Here is a 17,259-nt window from a genome sequence, read left to right as displayed (position 1 = left end):
AACCCGAGCCTCAGAGTCAGGATTCCTGAAATAGCTCCAGACAGGTTTTGTGCAGCCAAGGGAAGGGAAGGTCACATCTGTGCTGCTGCTGTTGTCACCGGGGTGCTGGTGCAGGGAACGTGTCCCTGCTGCTCCATCCCTCCACAGGGCACAGCTTTTCCTCTCCAGACATCTGCAGCCTTCCCTCCTCTTTCATTTCCCTCTGCCTTTCCTCCCGTAGCTTGTCCTGGTTTGTCTGAGCTCCACAGGATGCCGGGCTCTGATGCTCGGAGAGTTCTTAAAAGGAAGAAAAAAGTGGAGTTTTTCCTCAAAATGCTCAGCTCCTGAGCAGGGATTCCCTCTGCCCGTGGCTGGGAGCAGATCTCTGGGGTTGGGGGGAGCAGGGAATTGTCACCTCCAGGTTCATGAGCTGAGCCTCACTCCAGGTTTTTAAATGGGGAGCAGGACAATGATGGGACCCAAAGACACTTTTACACAGGAGAACTCCCTGAGGAGGTTTGAAACACCCTGAGTTTATCTTCTGCCTCTTTCTCCCCGTCGCTGGCACAGGCAGAGGAAGGATGAGCTGGAGCAGAGGATGTCAGCACTTCAGGAGAGCAGAAGAGAACTGATGGTGCAGCTGGAAGGGCTGATGAAGCTGCTCAAAGTAAGGAACCTCCTGCGGGAAAGGCAGCACATCCCTCCCTTCCCCGGGTGCTTTGGGGTCCCTGCTTTGCTGTCACACCCCAAAAACCCTTCCCGAGGAGCAGGACGAGTTTGCCAAAAGCCATTTCCATCCCAGCTCTGTCTGGGGTGCAGGGGCTCCGTGTTTTTCCAGGTTTGTGTGGTTTAAATACCCAGAGCCCGAGGCTGGGAGGGGTTTAAAGCAGTTTGGTTTGGTACCTGGGGCAGCAGCTCGGTACTTCCCACTCTCACCAGGAATTAAACTGGGAGCAGGGCAGGATGTGACTCCCAGGGACAAGGAGCTGACCCTGCACAGCCCCTGCCACATCTGGGGGTTGTGCTTGAGGGTTCTGCTGCTGGCTCTGAGCTCCAGCAAACGTCATGGTTTGGGTTTCTCACGAGGGTCCTGTGCTGTTTTTGTGGAGCCCCCCCTGGGCTGAGTTCCCAGCTGTGACTGGAGTGGGAAATTCTATTACACCTTTATTCTTTCCCTGTTTAAGTGAAACAAAATATAAAGCAAAGGGCAAAGCCTTGGTCTCGGAGAGGTTTTGGTGCAAGACAAGGTGCCCCGAAGGTGCTGTGGGAGTGGGGGAGGAGGGAGAGACCTGGCAGTGGTGACAGTGGCAGGGCAGTGGTGGCAGTGGCTCAGGGGGTGACAGATCAGCTGGAGGCACATCTGGATGGTTCCAGGAAAATTCAGAACTTCTCTGCACTCGGAAGGGACAAATGAATTCCCAGTGTCTGTAGCCAGAAGTGCCATCACTCCTCAGCCTGGGCTTGTATCCTGGGGGAGGAATTCCTACCCCTGCCCTTTATCCTGGGGCAGGGATGTCCCTACAGGAGGTGATTCAAACACCCTCAGCAGTGCCTGGTTTATTCCCTCTCCCTGCGCACCTGAGCGCTCTCCATGTTTGGGAATTCTGCTTTTCCTTAGCCAGTGCTTCTGCTCTGTGATCTTCCTGCTCAGCCCATTAATGTCTGACTTCTAAAAACACAGAAATCTTGGAATCCCAGAATGGTCTGGGTTGGAAGGGACTTGAAAGCTCACCCAGGTGGCAGGGACACTTCCCACTGTCCCAGGCTGCTCCCAGCCCCAGTGTCCAGCCTGGCCTTGGGCACTGCCAGGGATCCAGGGGCAGCCCCAGCTGCTCTGGGCACCCTGTGCCAGGGCCTGCCCACCCTCCCAGGGAACAATTCCTTCCCAATGTCCCATCCAGCCCTGCCCTCTGGCACTGGGAAGCCATTCCCTGTGTCCTGTCCCTCCGTGCCTTGTCCCCAGTCCCTCTCCAGCTCCCTTGCAGTTACCAAATTTGTTCAAAAACTTTATCCAGCAAATGGAACTGGATAGAAGGGGAAACTTCATCCCCATGAGGATGCCCAGGCCATGGGATGGGCCCACAGAGGCTGCACCAGCTCCATCCTCGGGGATTCCCCAGACCCCACTGCCAGAGCCCTGAGGTTCAGTGGAGCTCTTCTGAGCAGGGGGCTGGGCTAGAGCCCTCCCGAGGTCCCTTCCCACCTGGGTCACCCCCGGAGCTGTGAGCACTGGGGTTATTTGGTCCCACACCTTGCACAATGGGGTTGTTTGCATTTCCCCCCCAGAGCTCCCTGCGGAGCACCGCAGCTTCTCCTTGATTAAAGCGTCTTCCAGAGAGACATCTGCTCTGGAGCTGCACAAATCCAAAGTGGAAATTTCCCTGCCAATGCAAATGTGCCTGAACAGTTAAAAATTTATGCCTAGTTTTCAGTTTGAGTTGGGTTTGCACCCATTGGTTCTCCCTCGTTAAATCCAGGAGCACTTTGCCCCCCTGAGTTTTGCCTACGCAGACACTTCCTCAGCTCAGCCGAGGCGCCTCTCACTCAGGGATTTAAATCACTCACACAGGGACAGCAGAGCCCCTCACAATCCCCTGCCCCACTCTTTTCATGGATGGGTCCTTTGCCCTGCCCAGGTTTTGAATGTGTTTTACATTTGGGAAAAGCGAGCTGGAGTTTGAATTCTTCCCTGACTCCCAGCAGCCAGAGGGGCTTCACTGCTCTTCCTCGCTGGGTTCCCTGCTGTCCTGTGGGAGCCCTCAGTCCTCAGCCCTCCCACCACAGTTTTATTTCGTGGTGAGGCTGTTGTAGGTAAATCCTGTGTCTCTGCAGTGCCTGCAGAAGCCAAGCTTGGGATACATTCAGATAACAAAATCGGCTTTTCTTGGCAAGACTTCCTTTCCTGAAGTTCTAAAGCTTCTGTGTTACCTGGAAGGGGGGCCCTGGGTCAGCATTTCTGATACAGAAATGTGAATAAAGGAATGACAGGGTCAGGTCACAGAATCCCAGAATGGTTTGGGTGGGAAGGGACCTCAGAGCCCACCCAGTGCCACCCCTGCCATGGGCAGGGACACCTCCCACTGTCCCAGGCTGCTCCCAGCCCCAAAGTCCAGCCTGGCCTTGGGCACTGCCAGGGATCCAGGGGCAGCCCCAGCTGCTCTGGGCACCCTGTGCCAGGGCCTGCCCACCCTCCCAGGGAACAATTCCTTCCCAATGTCCCATCCAGCCCTGCCCTCTGGCACTGGGAAGCCATTCCCTGTGTCCTGTCCCTCCAGCCCTTGGCCCCAGTCCCTCTCCAGCTCTCCTGGAGCCCCTTCAGGCCCTGGAAGGTCCCAATTATGTCACCCCAAATCTTCTCTTATTTAAGTTGTCTCACCTCCCTGTTTGAATATCCACACCCCAGTCCTGGGCATTCCAAGATCCATCACAAATCCCCTGCCCTGCCCCAGGTAGCTCCTCGCTCAGGTAATTATTTTAAGCTGCAAGTTCCCCAGCCTGCTGATCTAAAAATATCATTTCTAGTAGATACTTCTGACACCTTTTCTCATTATTGGTGTCAGAGCTTCCCTGTCTGCTGGTGCAGACTCCGGGGGGAAGGGATGAGGCAGACACAGGGATCCCTCCTGCCCTGGTTGGGATGTCACCCCCGGCCCCGGAGCAGCGGCGCTGCCTCGAGGCTCTCTTTTGTTCCTGATGTTGGTGTTTATTTCCAGCTCTCCTTTTCAGTGGTTTTAGCCCTGCCAGACACGATTTTTCGCCGCCAGGTTTTAGCTTCTCTCATCACTTGGAGCTTTTCAAAACTGTTCATGTATAATTTACATCAGCTGTTAAGCTTTTATGGGTTTTTTTCCATTTTCTTATGCAGGATTTTTTACATTTTTAATGCTGCCTTCATTTCACCATTTAGGGCTGGATTCAGCTCACCCAGCTCTGCTCATCTGAGGGTTTGGGGCCTCAAATCCCTCTCTGAAGAAAAGGACAGTGAGGAAAGACCTTGAAGGTGTCAACAGTTTCCCCCTGAGGGGCAGCTCTGATCCCTGCTCCCTGTGACGGGGACAGGACCCAGGGAACGGCTGGAGCTGTGTCAGGGGGGATTTGGGATGGAGATCAGGGAAAGGTTCTTCCCCCAGAGGCTGCTGGGCACTGCCCAGGCTCCCCAGGGAATGGGCACAGCCCCGAGGCTGCCAGAGCTCCAGGAGCGTTGGGACAGCGCTGCCAGGGATGCCCAGGCTGGGGTTGTTGGGGGGTCTGGGCAGGGCCAGGGGTGGGACTGGGTGATCCCTGTGGGTCCCTCCCAACTCAGGACATTCCATGATTCCAGGAAAGCCCATCTTTGGAAGGCCGTATGTAGCTGTCCTCTGGAGGTCCTTCCATTTTCCCCACGCTGTGATGGTTGGACTCAGGGCAGGGAAATGCCCTGGAATAAGGTCCCTTCCAAGCCGGACCACTCTGGCTCTGTGATCTCTGACCATTTCTGGTTCTGTGATCTCTGACCACTTCTGGTTCTGTGATCTCTGACCACCCTGATCCTGTGATCTCTGACCACCCTGATCCTGTGATCTCTGACCATTTCTGGTTCTGTGATCTCTGACCATTTCTGGTTGTTTGTGCAGAGTTCCTCAAACCCCCTGGGCTGTCCTGCCCTGATGCTCCTGGGCCCTCACAGGGAGCTCCCCAGGCCGCTGCAATTGAGAGTCAGTGTTGGGTTTTGCATGGAGGGACTTCTACAAATCATCCCCAGCCAGAGTTGACACCTCTGTCCAGGGTTCCAGTTATGGGAATTTCATGGAGTCACAGACTGCATTGGGAGGGAAGGAAGGGAAGAGAGGCTGTGGCTGCCCCATCCCTGGCAGTGTCCAAGGCCAGGCTGGACGGGGCCTGGAGCACCCTGGGATAGTGGAAGGTGTCCCTGCCCATGGATTTGAGGTGGGATTTAAGGTCCCTCCCCACCCGAGCCGTTCTGGGATTGTGGCTCCATCCAGGCTTGCCTTGGCTTTCCCTTTTCCCGCAGCCTCCTGCAGTCCCCGGGTGCGTGGCTGGCCCGGCCCCGATGAGCATTCCGTGGGGAGCACTGGCTGCTCCTCCCAGGGCTCTCACTGTCAGCTCCACGGAAATCCAGCAGACAGATCCCATTTCACCGCTTCCATTTCCTCCACGGCAATTTCCTCGCGGCTGCTCCGGTGATTTATCCCTGCACTGCTCAGCCCAGCGAGCTCCGGCCCTCCTGACAGGGCTTTTTCACATCTGTACTTAATGCCAAAGCCTCATTTTTCAAACTGACAACTTTTTTGAGGAATGGAGATCATTTAAGATCTTTTCCCTGACCTGGCTCCCCATCTGGTCCCGCGAGTCCCGGTGCTGGTGGGAGGCACAGCGGGAAATGTGGGATGTGGGAACAGCAGCACCGGCCCCACTGCCAGCACTGAGCAGAGCCAGGCCCCACATCTGCCAAACAACACCACAGACACACCTGAAAGAACCCCAGGTCTTGGGAGAAAACCCCAGAAATACCTGCTCAAAACCGTGGAATTGCCCCCAGCCCTTCCCAGGCCCCTCTGCAGGGCTCGGTGGGAAAACAGCTTTCAGTGGTCAGGGAGGAGGAGCTGCTTTAAATTAAGGGAAAGGGTCTGGTTAATCCTGCTCGGCCGGGAGATCAGTGAGGGAAGGCTGATAAATGTGTTCGTGGATTTCCAGGCCAGAAGGAGCTTTTATCCCCTGAACTGTAATTCCGTGACCTGAATTTCTGGGGGGCTGTGCGTGGCCATGGTCCCGCTGCCCCCTGCACTGCCTGGCCGAGCGAGGCCATGGTGCAGGGGGTCACCTGAAACTGCTGGAATTGCTGCTTTGGGAGAGACCAGGGTCCCCCACACAGGGTTGGACCCGTGGTGCTTCTTGGCTGTGAGAGGACAAAACCCATGGAAATGTCTGAATTACCAAGGAAACTCTGGACTAGGTGACATTTTGCTCACTCCCAGCAATTCTCCTGCAGCTGAAGGCAGGATGTGCCTCCACCAGCCCAGGCCCGATCACAGTGAACATTTCCCTGCTTCAAAAGGGGATAAATTCACCTGTATTTCACCTTTTTTTGTCCTCCAGGCTAGGAGTGATCTGACCTGAGACGCTCTGCAGTGCAGGAATTGCTCTCTCTGCACATCTTGCCTTACTCAGCATCTCTGGTGCCTTTCCCTCAGTGTGTCCCCTCGCAGACCTGGTTCCTCAGCCCTTGCAATTCCCATTGGCAGGGGTCCTGGAGTGCCCAGGGGAGCTGACCAAGGGGATGTTTTGCCTCTGAGGCTGTGGCAGCTGGGCTCTGTGCTGGCACATTTGCGTGTTTGGACCCTCCCAATGGTAGTTCCAGACTTCAGGGGATGGATCTGGTGTTTGTTGGCTTGAGGGCAGCTCGAGAGGCCTCTGAGTCTGGAGAAGGAGAGGATCACAGGATCGTGGAATGGTTTGGGCTGGAAGGGACCATGAAGCCCATCCAGTTCCCCCCTGCCATGGGCAGGGACACCTTCCCCTGCCCCAGGCTGAAGGCAGTAAAGGTCCTGCCTAAAGGAGCAGATATGCCCTGGATATCCTGTCCTGTATCGCAGCCCTGGGATGTCCATCCCACGTGTTTGGCCAACACCAGGGGCCCCTTTCATGGACAGATGTCACCTGTGCCCCCCCAGCCCTCATGTCCTGTGTCCTCGGCTCCTGTCGTGCTGCAGGCGCTGGCACCGTGTGCCATGTTCTGTTCTTTCACTGGGTATTTTGTGTGAAAATGACCATTTTCACATGATAATTAATCTTTCCTCTCTCTCTTCACCTTTTTCTCTTGCCGATGTTTCTAGGAAGAAGAGCAAAAGCAGGCAGTAAGTTGACTTCACTTTGTAGGTGATCTGACTTTTTTTTTTTTTCTTCCTGCATGAAATCCATTTTCTGTTAATTGGCTTGTATGCAAATAAACCCTGGGAATGGGGGGGCCTTTTCCTCTCGGGAGTTCGGGAGCAGGCTCCCAGCAGAGCATGGTCTGTGTGTCCCGGAGCTGCTCCTCTGCCCTTCCCAGGGAGGTTTGCTGCCACGGGCCCACGAGCGGTGGCTGCATCGATGAGGCTTCTGTGGAATCATGCATGGCCACGCAGGGCTGAAAGCAGGGATTCTCTGCTGGCTTCAAACCTGATTTTGTGGGAGATTCTTGGGAGTGTTCCGCGTGCTAAGAAAGCTTTCTTGTCTCTTCAGGAATCCTTTAATTTGCCTCCTTGCCACATACAAGTCCATGCATGAAAACTAATTAATGACTTAATATTCTGGGCATGGATCCATATCCTTCAGCCCTGACAGAGTCTCCTTGAATGAGTCCCAGAGTGCTCGTTGCAAACAGGATGAGTAAAGGAAAGGAGACAAGAACGCCTTGGCTTTGTTGCCGTTTGATTCCCATTTTCTCTGCCCGCCTGCTCAAAGCCGAGTCCTGTGTTACTTTCGGGATCCACTCCAGAGGGAGCCCTTCTGCTTTCCTCGGAAACAGCCAGATGTTCAATGTCTGCTCTCCAGCAGAGCATTTGCAGCGTTTTCGAACATGGTTTCCTTTACACCCAAAGCTTTAATGACCATTAATCCGTGTTCTGCACCGTCGGGGATTTCATGTGTTGTTTCTCACGGGCGTAACTGGATACTGGATACAGTGGCTGGAAATCCTGGGGACTTGTTTTTTGTAGGGAAGTACACATTTTGGGGTAGCAGCTATTGCTGAGAACACTTCAGTTCTACATGTGCTGAAACTGGCGTTTGGTGACTCCTGGAGGGGCTTTTGGTGCTGTTCTGTCACAGTTTGAGGTGGTGGTGAGTGGGCACCTTCCCTTGGAGCCCTGTTCATCATCAGGTGATCGTGGAATCCTGGAATGGTTTGGGTGGGAAGGGGCCTTAAACCTCATCCTGTTCCACCCCGAATCCATGGGCAGAGACACCTTCCCTTGCCCCAGGCTGCTCCAAGCCCTGTCCAGCCTGGCCTTGGGCACTGCCAGGGATCCAGGGGCAGCCCCAGCTGCTCTGGGACGCCTGTTCAGTGCCTCACCCCCCTCACGGGGAAGAATTTGTCCTCCTGTCCAATCCAAACCTCTCCCTGGGTTTGCTGAGGCACCTGGCAGGAGGGATTTGGTTTATGGAAGGGACCAAGCTGCAGCACGTGGCAGGAGCTTCAAGGAATGTCCTGGGGGAAGGAGAACACCCAAGACACAGCCATCCCTGTTCTGCAGCTTCTGACAGTGCCAGTGGAATGCCGTGCTGCGTGTCCTTCTCCTACCCAGCTCCATTCCCAGCAATAATCCTCTGCAGGGAAAGGCCATGCTGTGTATTAGCTCGATTTTCCTGTGCTGTGCTTTCATCTGGGTTATGGACATAGAAAAAGGGTTAATATGAGATCAGGGAAGGAGTTGACCAGTTTTACAGCCCTTTTTTCCCTGGAACGCTGTGTCAGGAGGAGGATAATGAGCCAAAAGAATAATGTCAGCACAGTGACATTCCATACAGGCCCATTCCTTTGGAATCAGGCATAAAGGAGCCAAAACTGATTTAAAGCTCAAGAAAGGCAGATTTTGACCAACCAAGGGACACCTTGCTGGGCTGTAGGAATTGAAACTTTGCGTCCTTCCTTTGCATGGCCTGGAGTGGCCTGAGTGACCTTCTCCCCTCGGCTGTGACGGTGCAGCCTGGAAAGGTTGGAAGTCCCAGGATGGGCTGCCCCACTTGGCTGAGAAACACACGCAAGTCCCAGCCTGGCTGGGTGGGAAGGCAGCTCTGGAGAGCACTCAGACCATCTCCCGTGCCCAGAACAGGCTGCTGGGGCTTTGTCCATCGCCGTGGAAGCATCAAACCCCAGACTGTGGGGTTGGGAAGGACCTTCAGGCTCATCTGGTTCCATCCCCAGCCCTGGGCAGGGACACCTCCCACTGTCCCAGGTTGTTCCAAGCCCCAGTGTCCAGCCTGGCCTTGTATGAGGGCGAGTGTGGGGCAGCTCTGGGTGCCGGGGAAGAGAAGGCCCAGGTGTCTGAGGGAGCTGGGGATCCTCTCAGCCCCTGGCGAGGGGGGCTGGCTGTGTGGGGGCAGCAGGAGCTTCTGTGAAGGATGAAGGCAAATAAAGCAGAACTGTCGTGGGTTTGGAGCAGCAGCACATCAAGAGCAGCAATGGCATCCACTTGGGGAATCTGTGATCTTCCTCTGCCTGCGGCTGCAGGTCCCTTTCTGCCTCGGTCAGGCGTTCGTGGCAAGTCATAAGGAACTTCTATCCGGAGAGAGGCACTGGTTCTGATCCTGGCCCTTACAGGGAAGTCCAGTCACCTCTGTGCCCCGTGTTCAGAGCTGATCTTCCATCAAGGCTTGGGCAGTTTCTGTCCCGGGCTCGGGGGCCAGTCCTGGGCACGCGCTGGAGGAGCAGAGCCTTGTGTGGAGATGTCATTGCAGTGACGGAGTCTGGAGCCACGTGGTGCTCGTGGCCCACCACGCTGTTCCCCACCACTGCTGGGATTGTTGTGTCCCAGCTAGTAAAATCCTAATTTACACCAGGACCCTTTCCATGTCACAGCTGGTGAGAAGCTTGGATAATCTGCTAAATATTAAACCCCCTTTGTTTTGTAGTCGAAGGAACAGCCGTAGGAGCTGCTCAGCATCCAGAGGAACGTTGCAGGGATTCCCAAGGATGTGCATCACAGGAATGGTGTCCTTGGCGTGTCCTACAATCCCTACAACAAACCCAGAGCAGCGTCAGGAGCTCCAGTGGCAGAGAACGGCCCTAATGCCGAACAGGCCCAGAAACAGCTTCCAGCTGAGGGGCTGGAACACTGGAGTGGAATCTCTTCCCTCAGGAGGTGGTGGGAGCCATGGGAACAGCAGAGCAGAGGGGCTCAGGAATCACAGGGTTGAGTTACCCAGCAGAAGAAGTGGATGTGTGCTCACCCAGCAAGCCCTGTGAAGCTGTGGATCCGTGGGAGGGTTTCTCCTCAACCCCATGGAGAGGGAGTCAGGAGCTCCCAGTTTCCTCCCATGGTTCAGACTGGCTGTTTAGAGACTTCCCAGCAGTGCCAGGGCACATCCCCTTAATGAGCTGAACCACCTCAGCCATGGCTACAGCAATGCTGGGCCTGGGCAACCACCCTGATGAGCCCTGTGAGTGGGGAATTCCCAACTTCCCAGAGCCCTGTGCCACCTGAAGGAGCCTCGTGTCCATATGGGAATCTGAGACTGCTGCTCAGTTCTGCATCCAAAGGACCAGAGGTGGAGTTCCCATCCCTGGGGGTGTCCAAGGAAGGGCTGGAGGTGGCACTCAGTACCCTGGGCTGGGGACAAGGTCGACATCAGGCACAGCTTGGACTGGATGCTCTGGGAGGGCTTTTCCAGCCTCAGGGATTCTGGGATTCTGTGACTCCTCAGCCTCCCAGAGCTGTGTTGGGAACGGTGTGCCCTGAGCTGTGTCACAGCAGCGAGCATCCCACACCTGGGCCCTGACAATGGCCTTGTTCCAGCGCCAGCAACGCTCCTGTGTCCGGTTCAGCCCAGGGATGGGGACAGACAGAGCTCTGGGATGGGCTTGGGGCAGCTGCTCCACTCAGTGCCACGTCCGTGGCTCTCCTGGAGGCACCATTGAACCCTAGAGCGGTGTGGGGGGGAAGGGACCTGAAAACTCATCCAGTTCCTCTCCTGCCGTGGGCAGGGACACTGCCACTATCCCAGGGTGCCTGGATCAAACCTAGAAGGGCTCCCAAAGGAGCCCGTGAGCCTCGGGGCTGTAGGGATGCAGCTCTGCGTGGCACTGGAGTTTATCCATCAGCAGAGGTTCTGAAGGGAGGGCTGGGCCTGTGCTGCCATCAGAGGGATGAGCACCTCACCCCCCTCCTTAGCTGGCAGCACTGCCCCTGGCAGAGTTTGGGATGAGTTTGCTGAGTTTGGGGTGTGAGGAGGAGGCTTGGCAGGAACAGCCATGGATCTGTGTCAGGATTCCCGTCTGGGAGGGTTTGCTCTGGAGGATCTCCACTGTCCTGGGGTGGCTGAGTCAGGTAAGAGACAAATCCCTGCACCGTGGGGATTCCTGGAGCAGTGGGGTGGAGGTGGTGCCTGCAGGAGACCTGGTGTCCATCTGGAGGGAAAGAATCCCCCTCTCCCCTCACTCCTGGAGCACTGAGGGATTTCTCTGGGCTCGGGGAGCCGTGCCCAGCCCCTTCTGCCATCTGTGCTAAGCTCGGTGGGCAGAGCTAACAGGATTTGGAGAGGGACTGGGGACAAGGGCTGGAGGGACAGGACACAGGGAATGGCTTCCCAGTGCCAGAGGGCAGGGCTGGATGGGACATTGGGAAGGAATTGTTCCCTGGGAGAGTGGGCAGGCCCTGGCACAGGGTGCCCAGAGCAGCCGGGGCTGCCCCTGGATCCCTGGCAGTGCCCAAGGCCAGGCTGGACATTGGGGCTGGGAGCAGCCTGGGACAGTGGGAGGTGTCCCTGCCCATGGCAGGGGTGGCACTGGATGGGCTTTAGGGTCCCTTCCAGCCCAAACCATTCTGGGATGCTCGACTGGGGTGGGGTCCCTGTTGGTGCAGGGGGGCTCTTGTGCCCCATTCCCGGTTCCCAAGCACACAGGGAGGGAGGGAGGGAGCGTTATCACACCCAGGCTGGGAAGCAGAGAGCGCCTGGATGGGTTGAGCCCTGCTCTGTAGTGAGCAGAGGGGTTTTCCAGGCTGGGGAGAGCTGTCGGAGCTGGGTGGTTTCTCCTGGGCCCGCGCAGAGGGAACAGCCAGCAGGCAGAGCAGCCTCTGCCCGTCCGCTCCATTCATGCCTTCCCTGAATCACATTCCTCGGCCCTTAATCACGGCTTGGATCCCACAGCTACAAACAGGCAGGAGTTTGTTCACTTTCTTGCCTTCTGAGCCCTGCCTTCGCTGCGAGTCACGGCTGCCAAGTCCAAGTCGCAGCTCTGGAGCCGCTGCCCGGAGGAACAAAGCTCCAGGCACAGGCTCTGCCTGCCTGGACTGGGGGAAATCCCCTTGGGAGGGTCCTTCAAACCCCGCTGATGGGGTGGGCTCCATTTTCTAACCAGGTCCCCTGTCAGGGGCTGCCTGGAAATGGTTCCACTTTCACCCTCTGGAGGTTTCTGTTTGTTTTTGTACCTTTGTGTTCTAAGGCGCGTTGTGGGAAACGGAGCGGTGTGAGAGGGCTTCCAGCAGGACGTGCAGTTCCTGTGGGTTTAGTGGGGACACTTGTCAGGCTGGTGATGTGCCACACGGGCTCAGGGGGCTCCAGGAGCCCCGAGGGCTCGTGGCTGTGGTCAGTGTATTCCCCGTATGAGGAGCCCCTGCCGGAGAGGACTTGGAAATCCTTCAGAATCTCCTGGGATTCTGGGTCGGGAATATGTGGAAGCTGTGCATGGTGCATCCCGTGGTGCCTGTTGAGGGGGTCTCCAGGATGGTTAAACACAGGCAGTTCTCCCTTGTTTCAGCAGCGGGCCCTGGGTGCCCCGGGCAGCACCGAGCCCAGGACGTGCCATGGCAGGGTGACACAGGGCAGCCTCGTGTCCCAGCACCGTGCCAGCCTCCCTAATGCAGGTCCCCAGGGAGGCCAGGGACTCCTTTAGCACCTTTAGAGCCCCTTGCAGGGCCTAAAGGGGCTCCAGGAGAGCTGGAGAGGGACTGGGGCCAAGGCATGGAGGGACAGGACACAGGGAATGGCTTCCCAGTGCCAGAGGGCAGGGCTGGATGGGATACTGGGGAGGAATTGTTCCCTGGGAGGGTGGGCAGGCCCTGGCACAGGGTGCCCAGAGCAGCTGGGGCTGCCCCTGGATCCCTGGCAGTGCCCAAGGCCAGGCTGGACATTGGGGCTTGGAGCAGCTTGGGACAGTGGGAGGTGTCCCTGCCCATGGCAGGGGTGGCACTGGATGGGCTTTGAGGCCCTTTCCAACCCCAACCATTCCACCCTCCTGTGATTCCACACCGTGCCAAAGCAGCCCTCAGCATCCAAGGCCATCGTGTGTTCAGGCCCGACCTGACCTGGGATGTGGAGGTGCCTGGGAGCAGCTCTGGAGCCGAGCCCAGGGCTGAGCTGTCCCCACGTCTGTGACCAGGACAAGCCACAGGCGGCTGAGCCCAGGGGCCACGGAGTCGGAGCAGGGTCTGGGAGGGCTCTGAGCAGGGACTGGGGCCGGGGGGTACCAACAACAGCTTTATCCAGCAGCCCCCTCAGGGGAAGTTCAGCTTCTCAACCATTCCACAGCACTTCCAAATCCCCAGCTCTGCTCGTGGCCTGCCCAGGGCTCAATGTCACAAGGAGCAGCAAAGCTGGCCTGAAGCATTCCCCTCCTGTGCCAGGAGGGCTGTGAGGGGCACAGCAGAGCCCTGGCATCGTCCTGCTCAAACCCAGAATTCCTGGGAAGGGGCTGGAGCCCGGAGCTCCTGTGGCTGCTGCAGCACTGACCCGCCCAGGTCTTTGGGAGATGCTGGTCCAGCCTGGAAGGGGCTGGATGCAGCTCCCAGGGCTGCTGATTTTGTGTCAGCCATTAAAGCTCCTTGGCAGGAAATAGGGATGAGCACTGGTGGGACAGGGAGGGTGTGAGAGCAGGGGCACAGCAGGCCCAGACCCTTTGGAGCCATGAGAGGAGAGGATGGTTTGTGTCAGAGCGGAGCAGGGGGAACGTCCCAGAGCAGCAGGAACATCCCAGAGCAGCAGGAACGTCCCAGAGCAGCAGGAATGTTCCAAAGGCTGACAAGCAGCGTCCCTGCAGAGTTACTGAATATTTAGAACCATGAATTCACTGCTTAGGTTTATCTTGTAGGAATCAGCAAATCCCAGAGTGGTTTGGGTGGGAAGGGACCTCAAAGCCCATCCAGTGCCACCCCTGCCATGGGCAGGGACACCTCCCACTGTCCCAGGCTGCTCCAAGCCCCAATGTCCAGCTTGGCCTTGGAGATTTGATCAATCCCCGTTAAAGATCTCTTTGACAAGATCAGTGGGATTTTTACTGAAGATACTCTCCCACTCTGTGGGTGTTTCCACCCTTTGTCCCCTGTTCCTGAGGATTTGCTGTGATGTGTTGGTGGCATTTTTCATTTCCCATCAACGTTTCCACGGAGCCATTTGTTGCCACTTTTGGGGACAGATATTCCCGAGCCTGTGGCAGTTGTGTTTCCATTGTGGGGAGATCGCTGCGATGACTGGAGAGATGTTCTACAAGGATTTGCATTTGTTTTGGCAAGATCTGATTTTCCTTGGTGTTTGTTTAGTCCCTGGGAAATGTGATGCTGCTGATGAGTTTGGCAAGACCCATGACAGAATCCTGGAATAATCTCCTCCGACGTATTTTCTTTGGGCCTGGGCTGTAAGTGGTTAAACGATCATCCTTGTGGAGTCCAGGATGTGAAATATTTATTGCTTCCCTGCTGAATTTCGTAGCCATGCTGACTCTTCTGAAACAATGCTTTCCTCACTCTGCAGTCAAGTGCTCCAGCACGTAACCGAGCCGGGGGAAGCGCAGGCAGCGCGTGCTCCTCCTTCGGATGCGATCCAGCACACGCTCCGTTCCCTGCACTTCCGATCCTTCTGCTGGCCCGAAGCACCAGCTTGGCACCCAAATGCACCTGACTGGTGCCACAAAGAGCGGATCCAGCAGCTTTTCCATCGTGTTTTAATCTCAGCCAAACCCCAGAACTGAACGTTTTCCCGTTGCTCGGTGTGGAATTGTGTCCGTTTCAGAGACAGGGAAAGCTGATCCTTTTTTAGGTGCTCAGGAACGTCCACCAAGGTGTTGATGAAACTGAAGTGAGAGCCTTTGCTGGTGTCTTGGCTGTCACCTGGAGAAGGGGTTGCTTGCAGAGTCACAGGATGGTTTGGGTGGGAAGGGACCTTAAATCCCACCCCATTCCACCCCCTGCCATGGGCAGGGACACCTTCCACTCTCCCAGGCTGCTCCAAGCTCCATCCAACCTGGCCTGGGACACTGCCAGGGATGAGGTGTCCACAAAAACTTCTCTTTTTGTGGACTTCAGAAGTTGTTCACAAAAATCCTTCCATCCACAGTCACGGAAAATCCGGCAGAAGCCAACATTGCCTCGGCAGATCTCCGTCCCACGGCGCTCCTGGCAGGAGAACATCTGTGGAGCTGACCTGCCCCTACCCCGTGGGCTGGGGGTGAATAATGCTCCTAATGCCCAGTAACTCAATTGCAGAGGAATTAATATTAACCGTGTTTCTCTGGGTGCATCTGCAATACTTTCCCTGGGATCATTATCCAGCCTGGAAGGGTAATCAAAGCCACGTGAAGGACATCTGGATCCACTGTTGCTTTATGTGGCACCTGGCCCTTATTAATAGTAATGAGGAAATGGCAGTTTGGGATTTCTTGACCTCACATGAAATCCATTTCACTGGGCAAAGGTTGCTAACAGATGGCAGCAATTTGGGGCTCCGTTCATCATCTGTTGCACAGACTTTATTGCTCCGGTTTGGCCCTTTCCTCTGTTGGGAACGATCCCTTTTTCCACCTCGTCTCTTTACAAGGGTTGTCTTTTTCAAAGGGAGCCCTGGAACATCTTGTTAAAGCATGTTCTGTGCAGCACCAGGGTTTAGGTATGGCCTGACACGACCAAACGATGCTGTTGAGCATAAATCACTCCTTTACTAACTGCGCTGTAAACTTCTGTCTTTTTGAAGTCGGTGGTTTCTTCGGCGCTCTTGGCCCCCCTCCAGTTTGTTCTTTACCTCCCCAGCCCACAAATACACTTTTGCACTCGGGCTTGGAGCAGAGGGAAGAGCTACAGGGAGACACGGCCCTGTGACTGCCAACATGATGCGCTGGAAACGTGGGGGCTGCTCAGCTGGAGGAGAAAAGGTTCTGTGGAGACCTCACAGCACCTTCCAGGACCTGAAGGGAGATGGAGAAGGACCTTTCCTCGGGGGCTGTAATGATAGGGGCAAGGAGCAATGGGCTCAAACTGAAAGAGGGGAAATTTGGATTAGCTATTGCAAAAGAATTGTTCCCTGGGAGGGTGGGCAGGCCCTGGCACAGGGTGCCCAGAGCAGCTGGGGCTGCCCCTGGATCCCTGGCAGTGCCCAAGGCCAGGCTGGACATTGGGGCTTGGAGCCACCTGGGACAGTGGGAGGTGTCCCTGCCCATGGCAGGGGTGGCACTGGATGGGCTTTGAGGTCCCTCCCAACCCAAACCATTCCATGGATCTGTGGTTCAGGCTCAGACCCGTTGGGGTGTTCATGTCCCCAGGGTCTGAGCCGTGTCCCCAGGGAGCTGGTGCTGGTGGGACAGGGTTGGAAGGGCCTGTGACACCTGCAAGAGGATTTGCATCTTGGTCTCTGCCTTGCTGTTGTCACACTGGGGCTGATTCATGGAATCACACAATCCCAGAGGGTGGAAAAGCCCTGTGAGACCACTGAGCCCAACCATCCCCAGCACTGCCACAGCCACCACTGCCCCGTGTCCCCAGGTGCCACATCCACGGGGCTTTGAAATCCCTGCAGGGATGGGACTCCACCCCTGCCCTGGGCAGCTGTGCCAGGGCTGGAGAGCCCTTTCCAGGAAGGAATTGTTCCCAATTACTGTTCGATTATCCTTCGAAGACATCCCAGGCGTGGCAGAGAGAGGAGATCTCTGTGCCCCTTGCTCGTATGTTGGCTGAAGGTGTTTGGGCGTCTCCTCTCTGGCCAAGGATCTCCTTGACAAATGGGACCAATTATGGCTCTGCTGGAAGAGTAAAACCTTTTAACTGTGGGGTTTTTTTTGCTTTTTTGTAGCTGTAGCTGATTTGAAGCAGGCTAGAAGCAAGATAAAGACACTTAGAAAATACAGGCCTGGTGCTGTTTGGCATTACAGAAATATTCTGGATTTGAGGCCTTGGGAACGATGGGGTTGGATGTGGCTGGCTCAGATGTGGTGTCAGCCGCGACAGAGATCGCTTCCCCCTGTGCTTGGTGGCCACTGCACTGCGACAGCACCGATTCACAGCGTGCTGCCGGGAAATGACAGCGCCGCACGTCGCCCAACGTCGGTGTAAACACTGCACGGTGCTACGAGGGGAAAAGCTGTACCTGGAATCAATTTATCCACAGTGCTGCCTCCAAACAGTCCTACCTAAGGCCTGACTGTATGGAATATCAGTCCCAGCTGCAGCTTTGGCCTCGCGTGATGCTTTCAGCCTGAAACCTCTTGGGGTTTTTTATTTATCAAAGCGAAATGAAAGTTGTTCTAACAACCAGAATCGTCGTGTAATCCAAATTGGGTTTACAGAGAAGTGCTCGTATTGTATTTGTGATTTAGCCGTG

General features: G+C 56.0%; 1 protein-coding gene across 14 annotated transcripts in view; it reads left to right on the top strand.

Moving 5' to 3' along the window:
• DTNB (dystrobrevin beta) overlaps positions 1 to 17,259 on the top strand; it is a 133,244-nt gene that overhangs the window by 75,863 nt on the left and 40,122 nt on the right. For 8 of the 14 annotated variants that reach the window (XM_048296644.1, XM_048296640.1, XM_048296639.1 and 5 more), the window contains 2 exons: positions 550 to 646; positions 6,813 to 6,833. In XM_048296644.1, coding sequence (XP_048152601.1) covers positions 550 to 646; positions 6,813 to 6,833 — 118 coding nt within the window. The other 6 variants (XM_048296641.1, XM_048296638.1, XM_048296647.1 and 3 more) reach the window with 4 other exon arrangements.

Source organism: Corvus hawaiiensis, chromosome 3 (genome assembly GCF_020740725.1).
Source record: "Corvus hawaiiensis isolate bCorHaw1 chromosome 3, bCorHaw1.pri.cur, whole genome shotgun sequence".
NCBI lineage: Eukaryota > Metazoa > Chordata > Aves > Passeriformes > Corvidae > Corvus > Corvus hawaiiensis.
This window is presented reverse-complemented; position numbering and strand designations above follow the sequence as displayed.